General features: G+C 35.8%; 1 protein-coding gene across 1 annotated transcript in view; it reads left to right on the forward strand.

Moving 5' to 3' along the window:
* Positions 1-446: 446 nt before the first annotated feature.
* LOC145268325 (protein amnionless-like) overlaps positions 447-23,022 on the forward strand; it is a 183,693-nt gene continuing 161,117 nt past the window's right edge. Inside the window, exon 1 of the mRNA XM_080123816.1 lies at positions 447-759. Coding sequence (XP_079979942.1) covers positions 717-759 — 43 coding nt within the window. The 5' untranslated portion in view covers positions 447-716. The remainder of the gene's footprint in view (positions 760-23,022) is intronic.

Genomic DNA, 23,022 nt, shown 5'->3' on the forward strand with positions numbered 1-23,022 from the left:
TATAACTACATACGTGCCTATATATATATATATATATATATATATATACATATATATATATATATATCGTATAGTATATATCTATATATATATCTATATCTATATATATATATATATATATATATATATATATACATATATATACTACACAATATATGTGTGTGTAGGAATAATTTTAGTTATATAATAATTATATATATATATATATGTATATATATATATATATATATATATATATACATGCATATATGTGTGTGCCTGTAGGCATACTATATATATATATATATATATATATATATATATATATATATATATATATATATATATATATATATATGCGTGTGTGTGTGTGTATATATATATATCAGTGTGTGTGTGTGTGTGTGTGTGTGTGTGTGTGTGTGTGTGTGGAGGGGTATGGTGTTCTCTGGTTCGAAGGTGGGGATGGAGGTACATTTAGGTCATTGCCAACGACTTCTTTTCAATCTGTTTCAAAAGCCAGAGGCTAGCAGGCAGTACCTATGAGAAAAAGTCGAGGGGGAAAAATTGGATCTAACTTTAATTGCGAATTCGTTTTTACTGCACTGGTTTAACTATTAACCTGGCGAAAGTTTTTGTTTTGTTTTGTTTTTCGCTGTATTTTAAAGGATCTTTCTCATAATCTTGTTCCTCCTCACCGTCCAAGAATTTACCATTTCTAAGCCGAGAAAGAAACAATGAAATTCCAAAGCAATTTAATGCTCCTAATCTTTATCGTTGGTAAGTTGAATCAATTTCATATTTCCTTTTTAAACTTTTATATAACAGCTTGGTCGGTGCCAACCCATGTGCACCAGAGGTCCTGTGGAACTGCACCATTCCTGACCTTTTGGGTTAGGATTAGTGTTGGGACGATTCATCGAAATCGGAATCGTAAAAATCGGAAGTTTTGAGAGAAGTATTGGAATCGGAAAAAGCGTGCCTATTTTCCGATGACAAAAACGATTCTTTCGTTCTTTTTTATACTTAATTTTATTTACACTTCATTTATACTGACACTAAATATAAAATGATAAATATGTATTGATTTTAAACTACTAGTAAAACTAAAATCTATTATCGATCACCATATAAGTGTATTTTTACGTTTGCCAGATTATATGCACCTATTACATAGGTTTTTATGGTAATCTGAATAATAATAATAATAATAATAATAATAATAATAATAATAATAATAATAATAACAACAACAACACAATTATATAGTTAAATATTTAAAGATGTTAAAAGAATCGGAATCAGTAGTTGTATCGGATTCAGGAATTTAACATAGAATTGGTAATTGTATAAGAATGAGAGGGGGGATATAGGAATCGTTCCATCTCTTGTTTGTGCATAAAAAATATGTGTATAAATATGGGGTCAAGAATGGATGGTAACGTTCAACGCTGCCAAGACAAAGCTCGTTTCCTTTAATAATTACATGAAACCTTACCAACCACCAATAGCTATGACTAAAGATAAATTACCTGAAAGTACTTCGTTCAAACTCCTTGGCTTAACGTTCACAGGAAACATGAGTTGGAACAGATACATCAAGATCATTGCCAAGGCTGCTGCGGAGAAGGTGGGCTCTCTCTACTGTACTAGAAAGTTACTTACACCTGAAAGTATCCTGTACCTCTACAAAACCACCATTCGCCCATGTATGGAGTACTGTTGTCACATTTGGGCTGATGCGTCTGCTACTTGACTCTCGCTCCTGGACAGGGTTCAAAAGAGAGTTGCTAACCTGATAGGTCCTGAACTGTTATCTAAGTTTCAGCCCCTGTCTCATCGACGAAATGTTGCATCCCTCTGCCTGTTTTACAAGTATTTTAATGGTGGATGCTCTGACGAACTACAAGCCCTTGTGCCCCCTCGACGTAAATACCCCCCCTCCCGACAAGCAGCAAAATCCCACTTCTACACAATAGAGATCCCTAGATGTAGGAAGGCCTTCTACTCTAATAGTTTCTTCCCCAGAACTACTAGACTTTGGAATTCTCTTCCGGTTTCCTGCTTCCCCAACTGTACTGACATGCAAAAGTTCAAGCGTAATGTGAACAGGCATCTTGCTGTTAAATTCCCTACATAGTGCCCCTGCAACTAAGGCCCCTGATAGTAGCCCCCTACATCAAAGTGGCAATGTGCCCTGTTCGGGGTGAAAATGTAATAAAAATAAAATGATAAAATAAAATATGTATGAAAAAAAAAAAATCTCCACCTAACTTGTGTATAACTTAAGTAAGATAACCCCTATAGTGAATGTGGTATTTTGGCGACTTTATCATGACTCTAGCTAAGTGTAGGATGTATAAAGTCATTGTTTAACACCAACAACCTTCATTTCTCTAAACTTTTGATGGCTTTGTGCCTAATCTTTCACACTATAAAACACTTTACAGTATAGTAAATGAATAATTTGAAGTGTAGTATCTGTTTCTGTTCTTAAGTAGAAGGAGGAGGAGAAAGAGAAGAAGAAATCTTTCTCCACTGTCAATTTATTATTTTTAATCTAGAGTGATTTTTTTTTTAAATGCGCTGGATTTTTCTCATATTAATAACTGGTTCTATGTCTAACTCTGACCTCGTGGGGAGGCGATAGAGACTTCATAAAGACTGTCTGGATTTTGGACTAAGATCAAGTGTATGTGTGTATATTTATGAACAATAAAATTTTCAACCAATTTGGAGTTACCTTACATAGGGTAGGCCCTAGAGTAAATGTGGTATTGTGGTGACTGATATGATTCTAGCTAAGAGTAGGATAGACATTTTTTATCGACTTAGACAAAGGATGAGAAACGACAATGATTTTCCCTACACATTTCATGGCCTTGTGCCTACTTTGTTTTAAATGTAATTTTTACAAATACTTTTTCCACATAAATAATTCAAAGTGTAGTAGCTGTTTGTAGTCAGAGGAAAAGAGGTTCGCTTCAATTGATGCTATTTTCATTATATTTGTGTGCTTGTTTCCAATTTACAGTGGACCTACTTTGGGAAGTTGGATTTTCACTTACACTAGCAATCGGCCCTGTGTCTAATGTTTAAATGTTACCCAAGGATGAACGAAGAAACCTGTGTCCTTTGCCAGTAATCAGCCAGTAATACCATATTAGCCTTTTTGCTACTTCTTATTTTTCACATTTTATAATATTAAATTTATAGAGTGGGACCCTTTGATTATGAATGAGGAAGGGCTGTAAGTAAAGTGAAATTTATTGAAATAAATTCCTAGTTTCTAACTTCCTCGAGGCGCACCACGCACCAGTGGAATCGATGAGCTATGAACCTCTTGTTTACGTTGCATCTATTTAACTTTTTTTTTTTAATTTCAACAATTTTCAAGTTATGAATCAAAGAAAGCAAAACGCCATCTTTCTTTTTTACGGATATCATGCACGAACGCAAAGCCAACAACTTAATTGCATCTCCTCTTCGTTACTCAAAATGATATGCAATTCTCCAAATATGCTGTAGTTTCAGAATATATATATATATATATATATATATATATATATATATATATATATATATATATATATATATATATATATATATACTAGCAAAAGTGCCCGTCGTTGACTGGGTTCAAAAACAGCCTACAGAAAAAAATGGACTCTGATTTATGAAAGTATGATAGGTTATGAAAAGGAAGGGTTGTAAAGAGATAGTTTCGAATTTGGGGGTATCAAAACCAAAGCAAAATATGATGAAAGTAAAAATAAAATAGATAAACCCCATAATTTATTATACCATACCTGTTCACACTGAAACACTTATCACAATATTCTGTGGATCTATATTAAAAAACCTTGTTAAACTTTGTGACATATTTACATTCTATGGAGGTCAGGTGCGAAAGAACACCCCATAATTTTATTATACCATATTTCTTCAAACTGAAACATAATTATCAAAGTATACTTACGCAGATAGATATGAAAAGTCTTTATTAAAGGTTGTGCCTATTTCCATTCTACTGAGGCCAGGTGCGAACGCAGACCCCACAATTTTATTATACCATCCCTATTTAAGTTAAAACATACTTATCAAAGTATTATTATGTACATCCATATCAAAAACACTTGTAAACGTTTTCTTTTTTATTTTTTTCCATACTTTGTGGACCAGGTGCGTACGCAGACCCCACAATTTTAATGAATCACCATTATGCTAGATCAAACATACCCATTCCTGTGTCTCGATACATCTTCTATCATTATAGGTGATCAGTTTTCTATAATAGTTAACCATATAGGAGCTTATTCGTGACCAGACACACACACAGACGTTCAGCTTTATATATATATATATATATATATATATATATATATATATATATATACGTAGTTTTTTTGTTGTTGATTTTTTTAAACGATATTGAGGTTAGCGTATTCACATTGAAGATCGGATGTATTTTTTAAAAATTGCCCATTTTTTATTTTGGACGTAAACAAATAATATTTTTATTTATTTATTTTCAAAACAGTAATCTACGTACATGCATGTTTCGTGGCCCTACTCCTCTTCAGCATAGCTTGACTGTTATTAGGACTCGAACCCTGGACCTTATGTATTTCAGTCCAGCATCTTATCCATTACGCTATGATACCATAGATGATTTACTGTTTAGTTTTTATCGTTTATATATTTATATAGTTTTTTTGTTGTTGATTTTTTTAAACGATATTGAGGTTAGCGTCTTCATCTTGAAGATCGGATGTATTTTTTAGATATTGCCCATTTTTGACGTAAACAAATAATTTATTTATTTATTTATTTTTAAAACAGTAATCTACGTACATGCATGTTAAAAAAATGTTGATAATCCCATTTTTATGCAGGATATAATGCCGCAATTCACACAGCTGACAATGTCAAGAGGTTCCTTTAAGAGCATGGTATTCCGTGTTTGGATTGGCCTACACAATCTCTAGACCTCAATCCTATTGAAAATGTATGGCATTACATCAAGCAATCAAAAGTTTTTTGAATCTGGAAGAACTTAGGGCAAAAATTAAAGGAAAGTGAGGTGCCATTTCACTGGAGTATTGCGGCAGACTAATTCAAGGAATGTTGAAAAGATTGCAGTCTGTCAAATTGCAGAAAAGCTATGCTACTAAATATTATCTAGTCTATTGCGTTCCTGTTGTATTTCTGTTGCATTAATGTTCTAAAGTTACATAACAATGTTTCATTGTGCAGAGTTTCTTTTCCCTTCTCAATTTGAAATAATTTTTTTAAATTGATGTGATCACTAGGATACTTCAATTAAAAGTCAAATATGAGCAGATAAAATTATATAGGAATAAAAAGCGAATCAAATGAGGTATAGGCTGTTTAAACAGTTTCATTCAATTTGGCTTAAATTTGCGGTTTTTTAGAAGATGACAAGTGCAGATTATATATATATATATATATATATATATATATATATATATATATATATATATAGGAGCAAACAGTTAGTAAAACATGTTAAAAAACACTTTGAAAAAGAGTTAAAAACATATTTAATCTGAAAAGGAAACGCTTGATAAGTGGATAGTCCTTAATCCGCGGAGTTTCGAAGAAATACTTACCTTCTCATCAGAGGGTAGGAATTAGCAAAATGCGGGATCGGATTTTGCATACAAAAGTATTTGATGAAACAACAAGTAAGTCAAAGATCTTACTTGATAACAAAAAGTGGAGCTGAGGGAATATGATGAAGAAAAAGGTGATTTCACGTGAATGGATAGTCTCGTGAAAGGTAAATAATCCAATGACAGTATAATCCAAAAATATAACTCCAAGAAAGTTAATTGAGTTTCCATTTGCACAAGCAAAATCCAAATTTTTATTATATATATATATATATATATATAACAAAAGGCTATATTAAAAAATTCCTGAAGTTGACCATTTTATAATTTATTCCTTTAATTCAGTTGACATTTACAATTCTTGGCAGTATCTGTTTCACAGCGCAAAATCAATCACTTAATTATTATATCAATCAGTGAATCTATTATGCCCTTAACTCATCTGAAGAAATACCAACGATCGATCCGTCAAAAGGAAATAAAGTGTGATTTGACGTGAGTAAAAATCCAAAAATTGGAAGAGAAGCTGCAAATACCTTTTATATGTTTCCATTAAGCCATTTGTTATATATATATATAGAGAGAGAGAGATAGAGAGAGAAAGAGGGAGAGAGAGAAAGAGAGAAAGAGATAGATAGATATTGCATATGTATCATATAGAATAAGACAGTTCAAACAACAAACAGTAGAGTGAAAGTGATACAGTTTAAGCAAACTCACAATAGAGAGCAGATCTAATCCAAACAAATCATATACTCCAGAGGAAATAAGGATTATATATATATATATATATATATATATATATATATATATATATATATGTGTGTGTGTGTGTGTGTGTGTGTGTGTGCGTGTGTGTGTGTGTGTGTGCGTGAGTGTGTGTGTGTGTGTGTATAGTAAGTTATAAAATATAAAATATATATGGCGATTAAGCTACACTGAATATTCCACGTTCCATCCATTCTTCAGAAGAATCCTAGAGTGGATGAAATGCGGAATATTCAGTGTAGCTTAATTGCCATATATATTTTATAACTTACTACCTAGCTCTACCTACATATTGAGCACTGCTGAAGTAAATACTTAATGTTTACGCGTAAATTTATACTTTCGTATATTAATTTATGTGAGTTAATGAAGTAGTTATATCTATATATATAAAAATGTAAATTTGGTTCGTTAAAAGTGAATAAACCCATATTTCTACGTTACCAATTTATTTGAAATTTTCAGACAACCCATCTTTAGAGTCGAGGGATGTTTTTATGTCATTAAAATAAATTTACCTTGCGAATTATTAAAATATTAAATAAAATATAAATATTTTTCGAAGTCGTTTCTGCGAGACTTGCCCGGTTTTATTTCTGGTAACTTCCGTTTCAACTACTCTCGAATTACCAGATAAGTAAAAAAAAAACAAAAAAACTTACTCATGCAGAGAGTGATCCGTGCTGAAATAATAACGTTATTATTTAAAAAGCCATTCTTAACATGGGGAAGGGAGGGTGTTTTGTACCTATTCTGTACTTTAACCTTACAATTGAATAAAAACATATCATAAAACTTTAATTAAACGTGGAAATACGATTTAAAAAAAATAGCGCGGATCACTCTCTGCATTAGTGCACAAAAAAAATAATAATCCCATATTTTAAAAATTTAAATTCATTTATGTACTTACCAATTTTTTAATTTTAAATTCTTTTAATGTTAAGGTTTTTCACTCATGAAACATTACGTTTTAATTGTTTAGTTTCTTTTCACAGCATTGTTTACATAAAAAAGTTTGTTTTAACTTTTTCTAAACTGTTTCATTTTTACGACATGCCTCAACGTATTATAAACACCCTAACCTCCTCATGTTAATAAAAAAAAAACGCCCGTCCATAAACCTCGAAAGCCGTTCTTAATATGGGGAGGTTGGGGGTGTTCATTCCGAAAGCCGTTTTAACATGGGGAAGTTAGGGTGTTTATAATATGCTGGGGCGAGTCGTAAAATTAACAAAGTTGCTATCTATTATTTATTGCAAAAATTGCTTGAAATTTATTTATTTGACAAAAAAAATTACATTTTGGTACTCTTTGGGCGTTGAGTTCCATGGCGACCAGCAGAAAAAAATAATAGTCGCTCCCTTAGTCCCCCACCCCACCCTGCACGTAACATATTTTATTTACTGACGTTGCCGTAACTAAACGATTATTTGTCACATTTACAAACATTTACTTATTTATTTATTTTGAAAAAAGTTTTACTTTTTATGAATATTAAAAGAAAAATGGGTACTCATGCAGAGAGTGATCCATGCTGAAATAATAACGTTATTATTTAAAAAGCCATTCTTAACATGGGGAGGGGAGGGTGTTTTGTACCTATTCTGTACTTTAACCTTGCAATTGAATAAAAAAAAACATATCCTAAAACTTTAATTAAACGTGGAAATACGATTTAAAAAATAGCGCGGATCACTCTCTGCATTAGCACCGAAAAATGTTACTAAACATTTATTAATAATTTCTCACCTTTACAAAGATTTGATTTTAAATTTCTTTTTAAATGACGACTTTTATCGATTTTTTTTAAATACCCCCCCAAATGGTGTTTATTCCGAAATCCGTTGTTAACATGGAGAGGTTGAGGGTGTTTATTCTGAAAGCCGTTCTTAACATTTGTGGAGGTGGACCTAATGTAAAAAAATAAATAAATTAAAAAAAAAAACTAAATCATTTACTGATAACTTCTCACTTTTACAAATATTTTTTAATTTACATGCGCGGATGAACAAATTGTTGAATAGTGCGAAAACAAAACGTTTTTGTAATAAACTTCGGGATAATTTTTTGGGTAAATATTTACATTTAGGTCCACCTCCACGATTTTCTTTTTTAAATGATGACTTTTATTGATGAATAAATTTACTTCTCCGCAACTTTTATTGATAAATAAATCTACTTCTCTGCCACGGGCACTGAAACCCTCCTTTTTTTTTTTTATAGTATTTCGGGTGGGTATGCTGACAACAAATATCAGTTAAATTTTGCAAATAGCCCCCCCATCCAAAAGTGGTGTTTATTCCGGAAGCTGTTCTTAAGATGAGGAGGGTGGGGGGTGATTATAAGGTGGACCTAATCTAAAATAAAAAAAAATAAAAAAACAAGTTTTTTATGCGCACATAAGCAACTATTTTTTTTATTAACTTTTTTTTTTACTTTTTTATTTAAAAATTAGTAAATTTCAATGAATAGAATAATAAATCATTTATCATTAATATGTGTTTTTGGTTTTGTGTTGAATGAAACTTTTTTTTTTTCATTACAACAATAATGAACCAATTTAAATCTTCCAGCATGCGTTTAAGGGTTACGAAATTATCAATAAATCATTTAGTTACTAAGCCAACGTCAGTAAATAAAAAAAATGTTACGTGCGCATGCATTAGCCTTGACTGGGGGGGGCTAAGGGAGTGACCATTAAATAATTATGCTGGTCGCCATGGAACTCAACGCCCAAGGAGTACCTAAAGTGGCACTTATGCACTTATGTTATCGTGCTATTTTTTAAAATAGTATTTTCATGTTAAATTCAAATTTTACAATATGTTTTTCTTTTATTAATTTAAGTGAAAATACAAATAACCCGGTTGGTTTCTAATGCGTGGAAAATCTAGCCCCCCCCCCCAAAAAAAAGGGTTACTCTGGATAATAACAAAACATTAAAATTGCCTCAGTCTCGAAAGATTTCTTCTCTACTGAACGAGGAAACAAACGGTGTAGTTCACCTTCTGTTTCTCTCCCCCTCTCTCTTCATCTCTTAATATCTCTCTCTATCCATCTCTCCCTTTCCCTCTCTCAATCTATCTTTCTCTCTATATCACCCTCTCCATCTCTCTTTAAGCACCTTTCTCTCTCTAACTCCCTCTATCTCTCTCATTTCCTCTGTCTCATCCCTCTCTGTTTCTAACTCTCCCCCTCTCTCTGTTTATCTATCAATCCCTTTATCTCTCTATCTCCTTCTCTTTCTCTATTTTCCTCTCACTTTCTCTTTTCTATCTATATATCTTGCTCTCTATCTGTCCATCTCTAATCCCTCATTCTATTTTAGTCTCCTAAATTAATTACAGTGAATAAGGCATTGTCAAAACATGGATAAATCCTATTTTAGTCACCTAATTTACTGACTGTGAGAATAGAAGTTATTTGGAAATTACTGCTACCTTGAACAGCACCAGAAGTAATTGGTAAAACCTTTCTAATTAAATTTATTTTGGCAGCCATTTGATAACAAAATGACATAGCCTTAGCCCTTGCTGCATGAGGAATACCTGCGACCTTGCTGCCAAGTAGAAGAATTATTTATTCTACTTTAAAACATTCAATTTTTCAAAAATCTCATCTTCGACATTTCCAAAACATCCAATATGGGGAAAAATATTGCAGAAATGCAAACTTATTGTTTAGGATGAATGCACAATGGTACGCAAAAAATCATTTGAGGCTCTTGGTCGGTCCTTGCAAGATTTGTGTGGCAATGTCAGACCATTTGGGAATGCTTGCAGGAGATTTCAGACAAATGTTACCTGTTATTCTTTAATCAACACCAGCAGATGAAATAAATGCTTGCCTCAAATACTCTACTTTTTTGTTTCATGTGAAGACATTAAACTTAACTCAAAATATGCATATCCAGTTGCAGACTGTTCGATCCGCACAAAAACTTTTGCATCACTTGTGGGAAATTGGGTACGAAAAAGTGCCAGCTGATCAGAGTTAAGGGCAAAATTCTTTGACTTTTAACTTCTGTAATTTCTGTAATTTTATTTCATCAAAAGAATAGTTAGTTTAAAAGGTTTTTGCAGATATTCAAATTATAAGAATTCCATTTGACTGAGTGAATGAGCTATTCTTGCAGGTCAATACAAAGATGCCCATGAAGTTAACGCTATTATTCAATGTAAAATTCCAAGTGAGGTAGTCAAATACAAATCCATCGACACTGTTGTGAAAGCATATAAAGTGGTTAATTATCCAACAGCTATATTTGCCAGGGATGCCACCACATGTATTGCAACTGAAATTTGGTGTACTAATTATCATGTTGTGAAATATAAACCAATCCAATCTTTGCAATGGCACATAGCTTGCAGTAAAAAAAAATTAACAAAAATATCATAGAAACAACAATCTTAATAGGACCTTTCACAGATGAATATATCTTCATTCCATGCATTCCTATGATCCCACCGGATACATCATTACACTTTAGGAAATTGCACTTTCCAATTTTATTGTCATTTGCAATAACCACTAACAAAGCACAGGGAACAATCTTTACAATTGTGGGCCTTACAGTTACACACTGACTGTTTTTTCACATGGACAATTTATGTTACGTATTCAAGAGTCACCAAACCGAAAAATCTCTATATCAGCTAAGAAAATGGAACAACAAAAACTGTGTACCCATGCAAAATGGAAAATTAAACCTATAAGAAACATGCTTTTTCTCATTTTGGAACTTTTTCCATTGCGCCAATTTGAGCCACAGCAATGCATGGCAGGGTACAGCTAGTATATATATATATATATATATATATATATATATATATATATATATATGAACAAATAATTAATAAAACATGTTAAAAACATCTTGAAAAAGAGTTAAAAACATATTTAATTTTAAAAAAGGAAGCACAAGATAAGTGGATAGTCCTTAATCCGCAGAGTTTCGAAGAAATACTCTCCTTCTCATCAGAGGGCAGGAATTAGCAAAATGCAGGATCGGATTTTGCATATAAAAGTATTTAATGAAACTACAAGTAAGTCACAGATCTTACTTGGTTAAAAAAAAGGGTGAGGTAAGGGGAATAGGGGGTAAAAGAAAAATGATAAAAAGATTTCACATGAATGGATAGTCCGGTGAAGGGTAAAGGGTAAAGGGTTGAGATTACTTTACTTGTAAATATTAACTCTTTAATATTTATATATATATTTTTAAGTTTACCATTTTGATTACCTTGGTAAACTTATTGTAATTTTTATTTTTTATACATATATATATATATATATATATATATATATATATATATATATATATATATATATATATAGTAATTTATAAAATATATATGGTGATTAAGCTACACTGAATATTCGGCGCTTCATCCACTCTAGGATTCGTTAGGCTTATGTACGAATTCTGTGGTTGTTTATCGTTTTTATATGGTCCTCTTCTGTTGAGGATTTTAGTTAGCCAATCAGCTTTCTAGTATCCACCGCGCCCCTTCCTATCAGCCAATGGGCATGCATTTTATCGAACAAAAGATCTGTTTTAAAACTAGTTTTGTGGTTTAAGGCAGACGTTTTCTTTTTTTTTTATATATATATATATAAATATACATATGTGTACATACATATATGCACATATATATAAATACATATATACATACATATATGTGTGATCGTTTATGTATATTCATGTTTATTTAATTTATTTATTTGTTTATTTTCTATTGTTTTTGTTAGTTCATGAAACAAAAATGTAGTAGGCAAAAAAAAAATAAATAAATAAATGTTCTGTCAGCAACAGTACAACTTCAAAATAGTCAATATCGCCCACCTCCAGAAGAGAGGGAATTCCTGTCCGTGATAACCGTGGTAAAAGAAGACACACTCCAATCGCCAGAAACACCCACACACACACAGTTTGCAGGACACTGCCGACTCGTCTCTAGCCTCCTGCTTTTATAGTGGCCGGGAATTATCCATTTGCATAATCACATGAGACAGAAACGTGATTTTCCGAGAGTTGCATGGGGTAAATGCTAATAAAAACCCCCGGACACCATCTTGGAATTCTCTTTTTCCCCCCAACTGGTGACACAACAGACATACCCGAGGTAAGCTCTTTTTCCCCTCATTTAGTTATTGCTGCTTCTGCTACACTCCCCCCTGATCTCATGATCACAAATGGGGCAGGGGGGCAGTCGTCTCTGTCTGGTACTTCTCCGAAGAACCGGAGGCAGCACTTCCTCCCTGCCATCCTCCTCATCGCCATTATTGCCACCAGTCTGCTCCATAGGCGGTGTTTCACAATCAGGGCAGGGGGGCAGTATTCGTTTCTGTCGGGTACTCCTTCGTAGAGGCAAGACGAGTGGTCCTTCCTCCGCTTCTTCAGTATGTACATTATATGGCTCAAAATCCTCTTCGTCGTCCTGCATCATACTCTCTGTCTTTTCAGAAGACATCATACTGTCTGAGTCTCCCTCTTCCTCCGATGTAACAACATAATGGCGAGGGCGCAAATCCTTCACGTGACGAGGCACACCGTCCACCAAAATTGACTGAGGGCTGATCACCTTGGTCACCTCACCCTTGCCGAACCTCGTGGTACATCGATTTTGCGGTCTTCTGACCCATACGCGATCTCCAACCTGGTAAAAGCTGTTCTTGGGACCTGGGGACGCAGTTGCGAGATTGGTCTCCTTTACTCGAACTTCGTATTGATAAATCCTATTGGCAGGCGCAGTGGAGGGAGATGTGTCGTCTCTTGGTGTGATGTTATACCAGTAGACAGCCTCCTGTATGGGACAACACATTCTAGCCGCTATTCGTTTCACTGTATGATGACATCGCTCCGCTATGCCATTCCCGGCTGGAGCGTATGCACAGCGGAATCGCAAGTGAACTCCCCATTTACATGCAAATGCTTGGAACATATTGCTGCAGAAAGCTGTGCCATTGTCTAAAAGGAGTTTATGCAGCGCGCCACGCTCGAGGAACACTGCCTCCAACTGATGAATCACGCTTGCCGAGTCCTGCCTTGCCAATTTCCTCCAAATGGAGAAACGCGATGGACCACAGTCTGTTAAAGTTAAAAAATGGAAGGTGCCATAATGCGTGATATCCATTCCAATTCTCTGCCAATTCTCATTAACTTCCAGCTTTCCCTTTTCCCACCTGGCTGGCGCTGGGTCAATGGACTGACATTCCTCGCATTTCTGTATGACCGTTCTGACAGTTGCTTTTGTCGTGGTTGGACATCTTCTCCTGACAAAGTAGGTAGTGCGTCGCACCCCCGGATGTCCACTATTTTTGTGAATAGCCATGATTTGACTCTCATCCAGCTCGTCTGTGTGGACCGCGCCTATCACTGGGTCAAGACCGTTTTTCTTTTTCATTGCCTCAAACCACCGCTGTGGCACTCGTGTCAGTCGGTCAGCAATGTTTCGTGCTGATGGAACCAGCGTCACATCCACTGTCAGCCCGTACTCTTTCACGAGCTCTTTAAGAGTGCTTAATCGCCTCCTAATAAGCATCTCGCTTGCTGCTTTGGTGCGTACTCGCGCCTTTCCAGTTAGCGTGTCCGAGACCCAATGGTATACGCAAACAGAATCTGTCTTTATGTGTAGCACCTTGCTCTGCCACCGGAGAGCCAAATTGATGCCTTTCAATACGGCATCCAGTTCAGCCAAGTTGATATGTTGAGAGTCATCTTCAGGTCGCAGCCAACATGCATCTTCCAGCACAGTTTCACACATCTCCAAGGCTGCCCCAATTGCTAGGGAGCTAGCATCGACCCATACATTCAGCTCTTTGCCGTCCACACACCAATTTCCCTGTGCCGGATCGTTCTGCTGTGCAGATTTTAAGGTTTCGAACATCATACGATGTAGTACGGCGTCCCTTGCTTCATCATCCCAGCCCTTCGTTACCGAACTTACTCTCCTTCTGAGTATTCCGCAAGCCACACGAAGCCAACCGCACACCGGAAAGTGCCCGACAAGTCGACCACACAGGGAAAAGATTGTTCGTCGCGTAACAATACTGGGAGCCTCCGGAATTGCATTTCCTCGCTTCCACCGCAGTTCATTGCGTTCCATCCTGACTGCCAATCCCAGCACCCGTGCACCGTCCTTCAACTGCTCCAGGTTCTTGCACTCCAACCCGAACTGCGCGAGGTGTTCTCTCACACGGGTCGCGGGCACCACGTCTTCATTGACAAAAATGTCATCAATGTAAGCAGATGCTGCGCGGCTTATAACTTCTTCCTGAGATAGTACTTCGCTGACAATTGCTCTCATTATCAAGGGAGCCACATTCAAACCAAACCCCAGACGGGTCAGACAGTATTTTTTCCCATCGATTTCCACAGTCTGGTATGGCCACAGTGTCTCATGGACCCGGACTTGTAGGTATGCTCTTCTGAGGTCCAGTAGAGACACGTTAGCACCTTTTTGTCTCCACTCACGCAGCTTAGCCGCACAAACATCTGTGTTGGCCGTAAATGCGTCTACGTAATGATTTAGCTCCCGGTAGTCCATTACCGGGCGCACTTTGGCTTTGTTCTGCTGTATCACAGCCATCAGGGGAATTAGACCTTTGGGGGGTCCCAATTTATCCTCTGGGTATGGCACGAGCCAACCATTATCTATCCAGGTGTGGAGCTCCTGCGTGTATTCTTCACGAATTTCTGCTGGCACTGGGTACTCTGACACTCGATTATGCAGCCTTTCAGGGGGGTGGTCCACAGACCATTTCCACGATGCGGTCCACGTTCGGTTTTGATGGTCAAAGGTAGCAGTGAAATCTGGTTCATCGATAGAAATGGCTGCGCATTTAATACTTTTCCTGGCGCCCAGCCGCACTGATCCTGTAGGCTTGACAACGACACCTCCTAGAGCTTTTATGGCGTCGATCCCTAGAAGCAAGTCAAATCCCAGTGGCTTGCCATGCACCACCAACACATTGACTCTGCCAGACACACCTTCATCAGTGGATACAGAGACCGTTCCAACACCGCAGCACGCATGGGACATTCCACCAATTGTGTTGACATTTACGTTTGTTTTTCTCCAAGACCGGCACCGGTCTGCATGTAAAATTGTCCTGGAGCATCCTGTATCAATAAGCGCCAAACATCGCGTCCCGTCAACATGGATGCTTATCACCGGGAGCGTCGTGTTCACATCTTGGTTGGGAAGGAGACTGGCGCTTATGCGTCCTCCCCTTGCTCGTTTTCCGAGCAGTTCCGAGCCCAGTGTCCACTCTCACCGCAACGGTAACACCGTGTTCCACGTTTTCGACAGTCCCTTGCAAGGTGGCCTTTAACATTGCATTTGAAACAGGTCACGTTAACAGGATTATTCTGGGCCCTGTTGTTGGGTGAGTGTGTGGCCGCAACCACATCCTGATTTTGTTCGCCAGTCGTCGTCAAAATTCTCGCTCTCGACATTAGCTCCCCCATGGTCAGGGCTTTGATGTTCGGCACCTGTTGAAGAGCAATTGAGATGGTGTCAGGGAATCCAGTGACAAAAATTAATTTTGTGAGTCTCTCTGAGCTTTCTCCTGTGAATCCGGCCAATCCAACCAACTGCCTGATTTTGTTGGCGTACACATCCACACGTTCACCAGCCCATCTAACCATAGTTATTTTTCTATATGCTGCAAACGCGTCATCAGTAAATGCCTCCTTTAATCGAGCCTCAATCTGGTCTATTTTCTTTTGATCGTCCTCCTCCATTTCCATGTAGAGGGCCAGTGCATCGCCTTCCAGGTATAAAGGTAGCAGACTCACTACGTCATCCACCTGCTGAAGTTGTGCGACAAGTCTCACTTTTTTCAGCCACGCTACAACGTCTCCCTCGCCAGAGAACGGCTTGATAATATCACTGCTTATCCGCACCTTCGCCATATTCGGGCCGGAATAGCTTGAAACAAAAATGTAGTAGGCAAAAAAAAATAAATAAATAAATGTTCTGTCAGCAACAGTACAACTTCAAAATAGTCAATATCGCCCACCTCCAGAAGAGAGGGAATTCCTGTCCGTGATAACCGTGGTAAAAGAAGACACACTCCAATCGCCAGAAACACCCACACACACACAGTTTGCAGGACACTGCCGACTCGTCTCTAGCCTCCTGCTTTTATAGTGGCCGGGAATTATCCATTTGCATAATCACATGAGACAGAAACGTGATTTTCCGAGAGTTGCATGGGGTAAATGCTAATAAAAACCCCCGGACGCCATCTTGGAATTCTCTTTTTCCCCCCAACTGGTGACACAACAGACATACCCGAGGTAAGCTCTTTTTCCCCTCATTTAGTTATTGCTGCTTCTGCTACAGTTCAATTGGCTGATAGAAAGGGGCACGGTGGATACTAGAAAGCTGATTGGCTAACTAAAACTCTCAACAGAAGAGGACCATATAAAAATGATAAACAACCACAGAATTCGTGCATAAGCCTGACGAATCCTAGAGTGGATGAAACTCCGAATATTCAGTGTAGCTTAATCGCCATATATATTTTATAAATTACTAACTAGCTCTACCTACGTATTGAGCACTTTTGAAGTAAATACTTAAAGTTTACGCATAAATCTATAATTTCGTCTATTAATTTCATGTGAATAAATGAAGTAGTTATATATATATATATATATATATATATATATATATATATATATATATATATATATATATATATATATATATATATATATATATGAGGGCTTATCTCCGTTTTTCAATTATAAATTCAATAATTCAAAAGAGTACAAGAGACGGCATGACAATATTACGAGAAAGATCCACTGGAATCTGTGCAAAAAAAGAGGGTTGGAATGCAATGAAAAATGGTATGAGCATGCTTCAGAGAGGATGGTGGAGAGTGAACAAGGAGAAAGCTCAAAAACAATCTAGGAAAATTGCTGTTCAGGGATATTACATTAAAAAACCTTACCAACTTGCATGGAAAGGATTGCATTTCAAATTGATGGAATTTTGACAGAAGATGTCATTCCCGAATGGAGCAAGCATGGACGAACAGTGTTCTCCCAGAGGGATACATCAAAGAGCACTGCGATCTATAACTGTCGGCTTATCACCTGCCTTACATTGATGTGGAAACTGCTGACAGACATTTTGGCAGATAAGATTTAGCAATATCTGGAATAGAAGAGATGTAGGCAAGGAAGTGGAAGGACCAAAGATCAACTGCTTATTTGTAGGACAATACTTCAGATTATAAGAAAAGACTCACAAATTTATCCATGTCATAAATAGATTATCGCAAAGTTGTAGACATCTATACAGACAGCACTACCATCTATGGCAACTCTTATAGGGCTGCTAGTGACCAAATTCTTTGTCGGTCTGTCTGTCTGTCTGTCTGTCTCTGTCTCTGTTTGTCTCTGTCTCTGTCTGTCTGTCTGCCTGCCTGTCTGTCTGTCTGTCTGTCTCTCTCTCTCTCTCTCTCTCTCTCTCTCTCTCTCTCTCTCTCTCTCTCTTCTGATTTTGAACACGTGGTGCAATAGGGAAAAAGGTGGCTGGTTAATTTTAATGCATCTAAAACCAAGCTTCTCACTTTCCATCACTAATGCTCTGACCCCACCACCTGCTCCCAACTGAAACGAATGGTTCTCGTCTTGAGGAAGTACCATGTTTTGATAAAGTTCTGGGATTGACCTTTACTCCCAATCTGAAATGGAATACATACATCAAATCCATTGGCAAGATCATTGGAAAAATTATTGGATCATTCCATTACTCCAGCAGATATGCAATCCTCAACTTGTATAAGAGCCAAATATGACCTACTGTTGTCACATCTGGGAAGGAGCTGCTCAGCGCATCCTTTAGTGCCTTGATAAGATACAAAACAGACTTTTTTCCTTTCTGCTGCCTCTTTCTCACAGAAGAGACTTTGCAAGTCTCTTCCTGCTCTATCGTTGTTTTCATGGCACATGTTCGACTCTGTTGCACTCTATGGTTCCCTTCCTGTGAGTCCTTCATGTCAAATACCCGACTAGCTGCAACAACTAGCAGCAGCTTTTCTTTACCTTCTGTCTGTGCCTAAAACTAAATAAAAATTCCATGAGCAGAGATTGTACATTAAGATCATCATCCAAAACTTATTTTTGGCACTTTTTTTACAGCCGTAAAATGTTTCATAGTCATTTGTTTTCCTAGTTTTGCATATGAATTACAAAATATATGATATTTCCTCAAAACATCTGGCTTTAATGGAGAGGGGCTAAAACTTGCTATGTTTCAAATGATCTGAAATAACAGCAAGCGGAGACTTGATTCCAAATATTTCTCATATGTTATATCTCCCCTCTTTAAAGTAAATTTCACAGTGAATAAGGATTATTTGATACTGGAGATATTCATAATCTTACCCTATTTCCAAAAGAAGGGAAGATATAACATATGAGCAAATTTTAGCCTTCCCTCTATTAAGGCCAGAGGTTTTGTAGAAATATATATGTGTATGTATGTATGATGGTTGTATAGATTGGTTTTCTAGATGTAAATCTAATGAAACTCGTATGATTATAAAAGAGTACTCAATGGGCGACAGCTTTTTGGTTTGATGAGGTGGCCTCTTTGAATTGAGATTCCACTGAAACATGTATGCATATATGTAACCAATAATGTTTGTATATATATAAATATATATATGTGTGTGTGTGTATATATATATATTTATATATAATATAAAGCTGAATGTGTGTGTGTGTGTGTGTGTGTGTGTGTGTGTGTGTGTGTGTGTGTGTGTGTGTGTGTGTGTGTGTGTGTGTGTGTGTGTGTGTGTGTGTGTGGTCACGGATAGGCTCCTATATGGTTGACTATTTTAAAAAACTGATTACATATAATGATAGAAGATGTATCGAGACACAGGAATGGGTATGTTTGATCTGGCAGAATGGTAGTTCATTAAAATTGTGGGGTCTGCGTTTGCGCCTGGTCCACAAAGTATGGAAATAAAAAATTTAAAAATTAAAAAAAAACGTTTACAAGTGTTTTTGATATAGATGTACATAATGATACTTTGATAAGTATGTTTTAACTTAAATAGGGATGGTATAATAAAATTGTGGGGTCTGCGTTTGCACCTGGCCTCTATAGAATGGAAATAGGCACAAACTTTAATAAAGACTTTTCATATCTATCTGCGCAAGTATACTTTGATAATTATGCTTCAGTTTGAAGAAATATGGTATAATAAAATTATGGGGTGTTTGTTCGCGCCTGACCTCCATAAAATGGAAATATGTCACAAAGTTTAACAAGGTTTTTTAATACAGATCGACAGAATATTGTGATAAGTGTTTCAGTGTGAACAGGTATGGTATAATAAATTATGGGGTTTATCTATTTTATTTTTACTTTCATCATATTTTGCTTAGGTTTTGATACCCCCAAATTCAACCCAAATTTATAACCCTTTCTTTTCATAACCTATCATACTTTCATAAATCAGAGTCCATTTTTTTCTGTAGGCTGTTTTTGAACCCAGTCAACGACGGATACTTTGCTAGTATATATATATATATGTATATATATAAAATTTTAGTCATCCAATAAATTTTAAAATTTATGACGTGAAATGGTACAAATGGTACAAAGAGGACAATTTTGTAATCTGAAGCAGTTAACATTATCACCTTCCTTAAATCTATAATAAATGCCAAGAACGAACTAGTATCTAGATGTAAACACAAGAAAAAAATTTAAATACAACCAACTTCAAATAAAATAACATAGATTTTCTGTAAACGAGTAAATGGGTAAAAACATATCGCTTTTTAACAAAAACTAAATTATGATACTGATTTTTTTTTTAGCCACAAATAGAGTAAGCATTCCCCACTGGAAGGTATTTTCCCTATTAACATATATGAATATGAACACATAACACTCAATAATGCGTCATCTTTGTGGTACTATAGAAACCGTTCTTTAATAGGTGTAGTTCCGTTATGCTATTTTCTTAGTTTTACTTAACAATTATGGTAGTTACTTTGATTATTATTATTACTTTTATTATTATAATTATTATTATTATTACCTTATTACCATTATTATTATTATACCTTAATTTATATATATATATATATATATATATATATATATATATATATATATATATATATATATATATATATATATATATATATATATAAAGTTTTGGGGGGGTTTCAGTTAAGTATTATTATTAATATTATGATATTTTTTTCAGTAAAGTATTATCATTAGTATTATAATATTTATAACACGTTTTATTAATACACCTAGATTTAGTTTTGAAAATTACTTCCACAGATTATTTTAGTTCCAAATTTTCAGTTTGATATTTTCATATAAAGCATATTATCAATACATATAAAATTAGCAAGAATTGTACTGTATATATTAGATGAGATTATTTTGAGTTGACTTGATTTAAATTTATTTAAGCGGGAATTTCTATTTGCCTTGCATGATTTTTGATTTGCCTTCTTTTTCTTTCATGCATATGTCTAGACTTACTTTCGCATTCTGGCCTATTTTCGCGGCCTGTCACTTTATTTTATAAAGGTTTATTGACTTCGTTTTCTTAGTTCCTCTTCCTCTCTCTCTCTTTCTATTTTATTTTATCTCTCCCTATTCCTTAATGTATTTCTTTCCATTCCCCTTTATTTTATTTATTTTATCTTCTCTTATACTCGTTATTTTATTACACGTAAGCATTTTCTTTTCTTTTCTTTCTTTTACTTTATTTTATTATATTATTATTTACTTATTTATTTATCTTATCCTTTTCATTTTTCATTTTATTTTTATTTTTAATTTTAATTTTTAATTTTTTAATTTAAATTTTTCTTTTTTAATTTTTCATTTTTCTTATCAGTTCAGTTTCTTTTAATTTGCATGGGCTGTCTACTGAAAGGGGTTTTATGTTTATTTTATTAACAATTTGAAGTTATTTTGGAATGGAATTTGAAGCTCATGTTCTATAATTATAAAAAAATATCAAATATATTAAATTATATGTTCATTAATAAACAGATCCGCCGGACATATATAAAAATTTTTTAACAGACCCATTATATAAACAAAGAAAAATGCTCCAGGAAAATGCCTACTTCGGACTATTACCTTGTGATGTGGATTACTCAAAATACAGTTAGGATCAGTTTACCACACTGCTATTAAAGACATTCACTTCGGATTTTACTATGCATTTTGAATGTGAATTTTTATACCCTTTTCATTAACTCCCCTTACTCTATGACATTTAAATGCTTAAACAACTTTTAATTGTGATTTTCCTTAGAGAGTAGATAATACAGTGGATGTGGTATCGGCAGCTCCAGTAACACTCGCTTTTCCTTTTTTGTCCCTCAGTCTTCATTCAATGAGTGATTTTTCTGACAAAGGGTGAAGAAAAAGCTGCTTAAAGGTCGGTAGTACTTGGTGACCAGTAGTCTGAGATATCGGAAATTTCTCTGGCTCTGTCTGTCCTTGTGGCCATGTCACTAGTAAGGGTGCTGGAGGTAAACGTTTTGTCTGGGCTGACGTTATCCGCCTGATAGTCAGGGACCCGAACCTTGGATTAACCACTAAGGAGGCTGTCCTATCAACAGGCGCAAAGTACTGGGACTGCTGTATTGCCATTTGGTGAGTGGATCTGGACCATGCAGTAGTCTCTGGTGGGGCCTCTCGATGCCATACTAGTGGGTAATTGTTATGGCTTTACGTTTTCGTGTGCTACAAAAAAAAAAAAATTTTCCTGTCTTTTTCTCTCTTACTTTCCCTCTCTGTACTGCTCTAACCAAGTATGCCGACCTATTCCACAAATCCCAAAACCTCAACATGAAATATCTCCAGAATAAAAACTCGATTAAACCTAGAACCCCATCTTCCAACATAGACCCCTACTACCAGGTCTCCTTCTCCAACATCAGGGGTCTACGTTCCAACCTTCCAGAGGTTGAAACCCAATTACAGGAGAAAAAACCGGACATATTATTTCTAAGTGAAACTGGAAAAGGGCCGACCACTTCCCTAGATGAGTTCATAATTAACGGATACTCTAACTTAACAGCTAAATCTGACCCCCAAGATCGCCATGGGCATGGAATATGTGCCTACATTAAGGATGGCTTCCCGTGTGGCAGGGATATCTCTAGAGAAGATCCTAATTTACCCTATATGTGCTTCAGGGTTGCACTTGCTAACACCACTGCATTTATATTTGCCCTCTATCGGCCCCACAACAGCGGAGTTATTATCTTTAAGAGCATATTTGAGAAAATAGACCACATACTGTCTTCACATCCCTCGGCTAACATCCACATCTGTGGTGACTTCAACGTCCATAACGTGAAATGGCTGACCCATTCAAATAAGACAGACGATGAGGGGAGGTTTTGTCATGATTTTGCCATTGCTTATGACCTCACTCAGATTGTTCGCAAACCCACCCGTGTGCCCGATACACCCGGTCAATATGCAAGCCTCCTAGACCTTTTTCTCTCAACTTCCCCTGAGCTATGTTCATGCTCCGTTCATTCTCCTCTAGGATCCTCCGACCACTCAGTTAAGATAAAAACGAAATGTAAGAAGCCCCCAGACGTACC

This window comes from Euprymna scolopes, chromosome 43 (genome assembly GCF_053919585.1).
Source record: "Euprymna scolopes isolate OS-2025 chromosome 43, ASM5391958v1, whole genome shotgun sequence".
NCBI classification, from domain to species: domain Eukaryota; kingdom Metazoa; phylum Mollusca; class Cephalopoda; order Sepiida; family Sepiolidae; genus Euprymna; species Euprymna scolopes.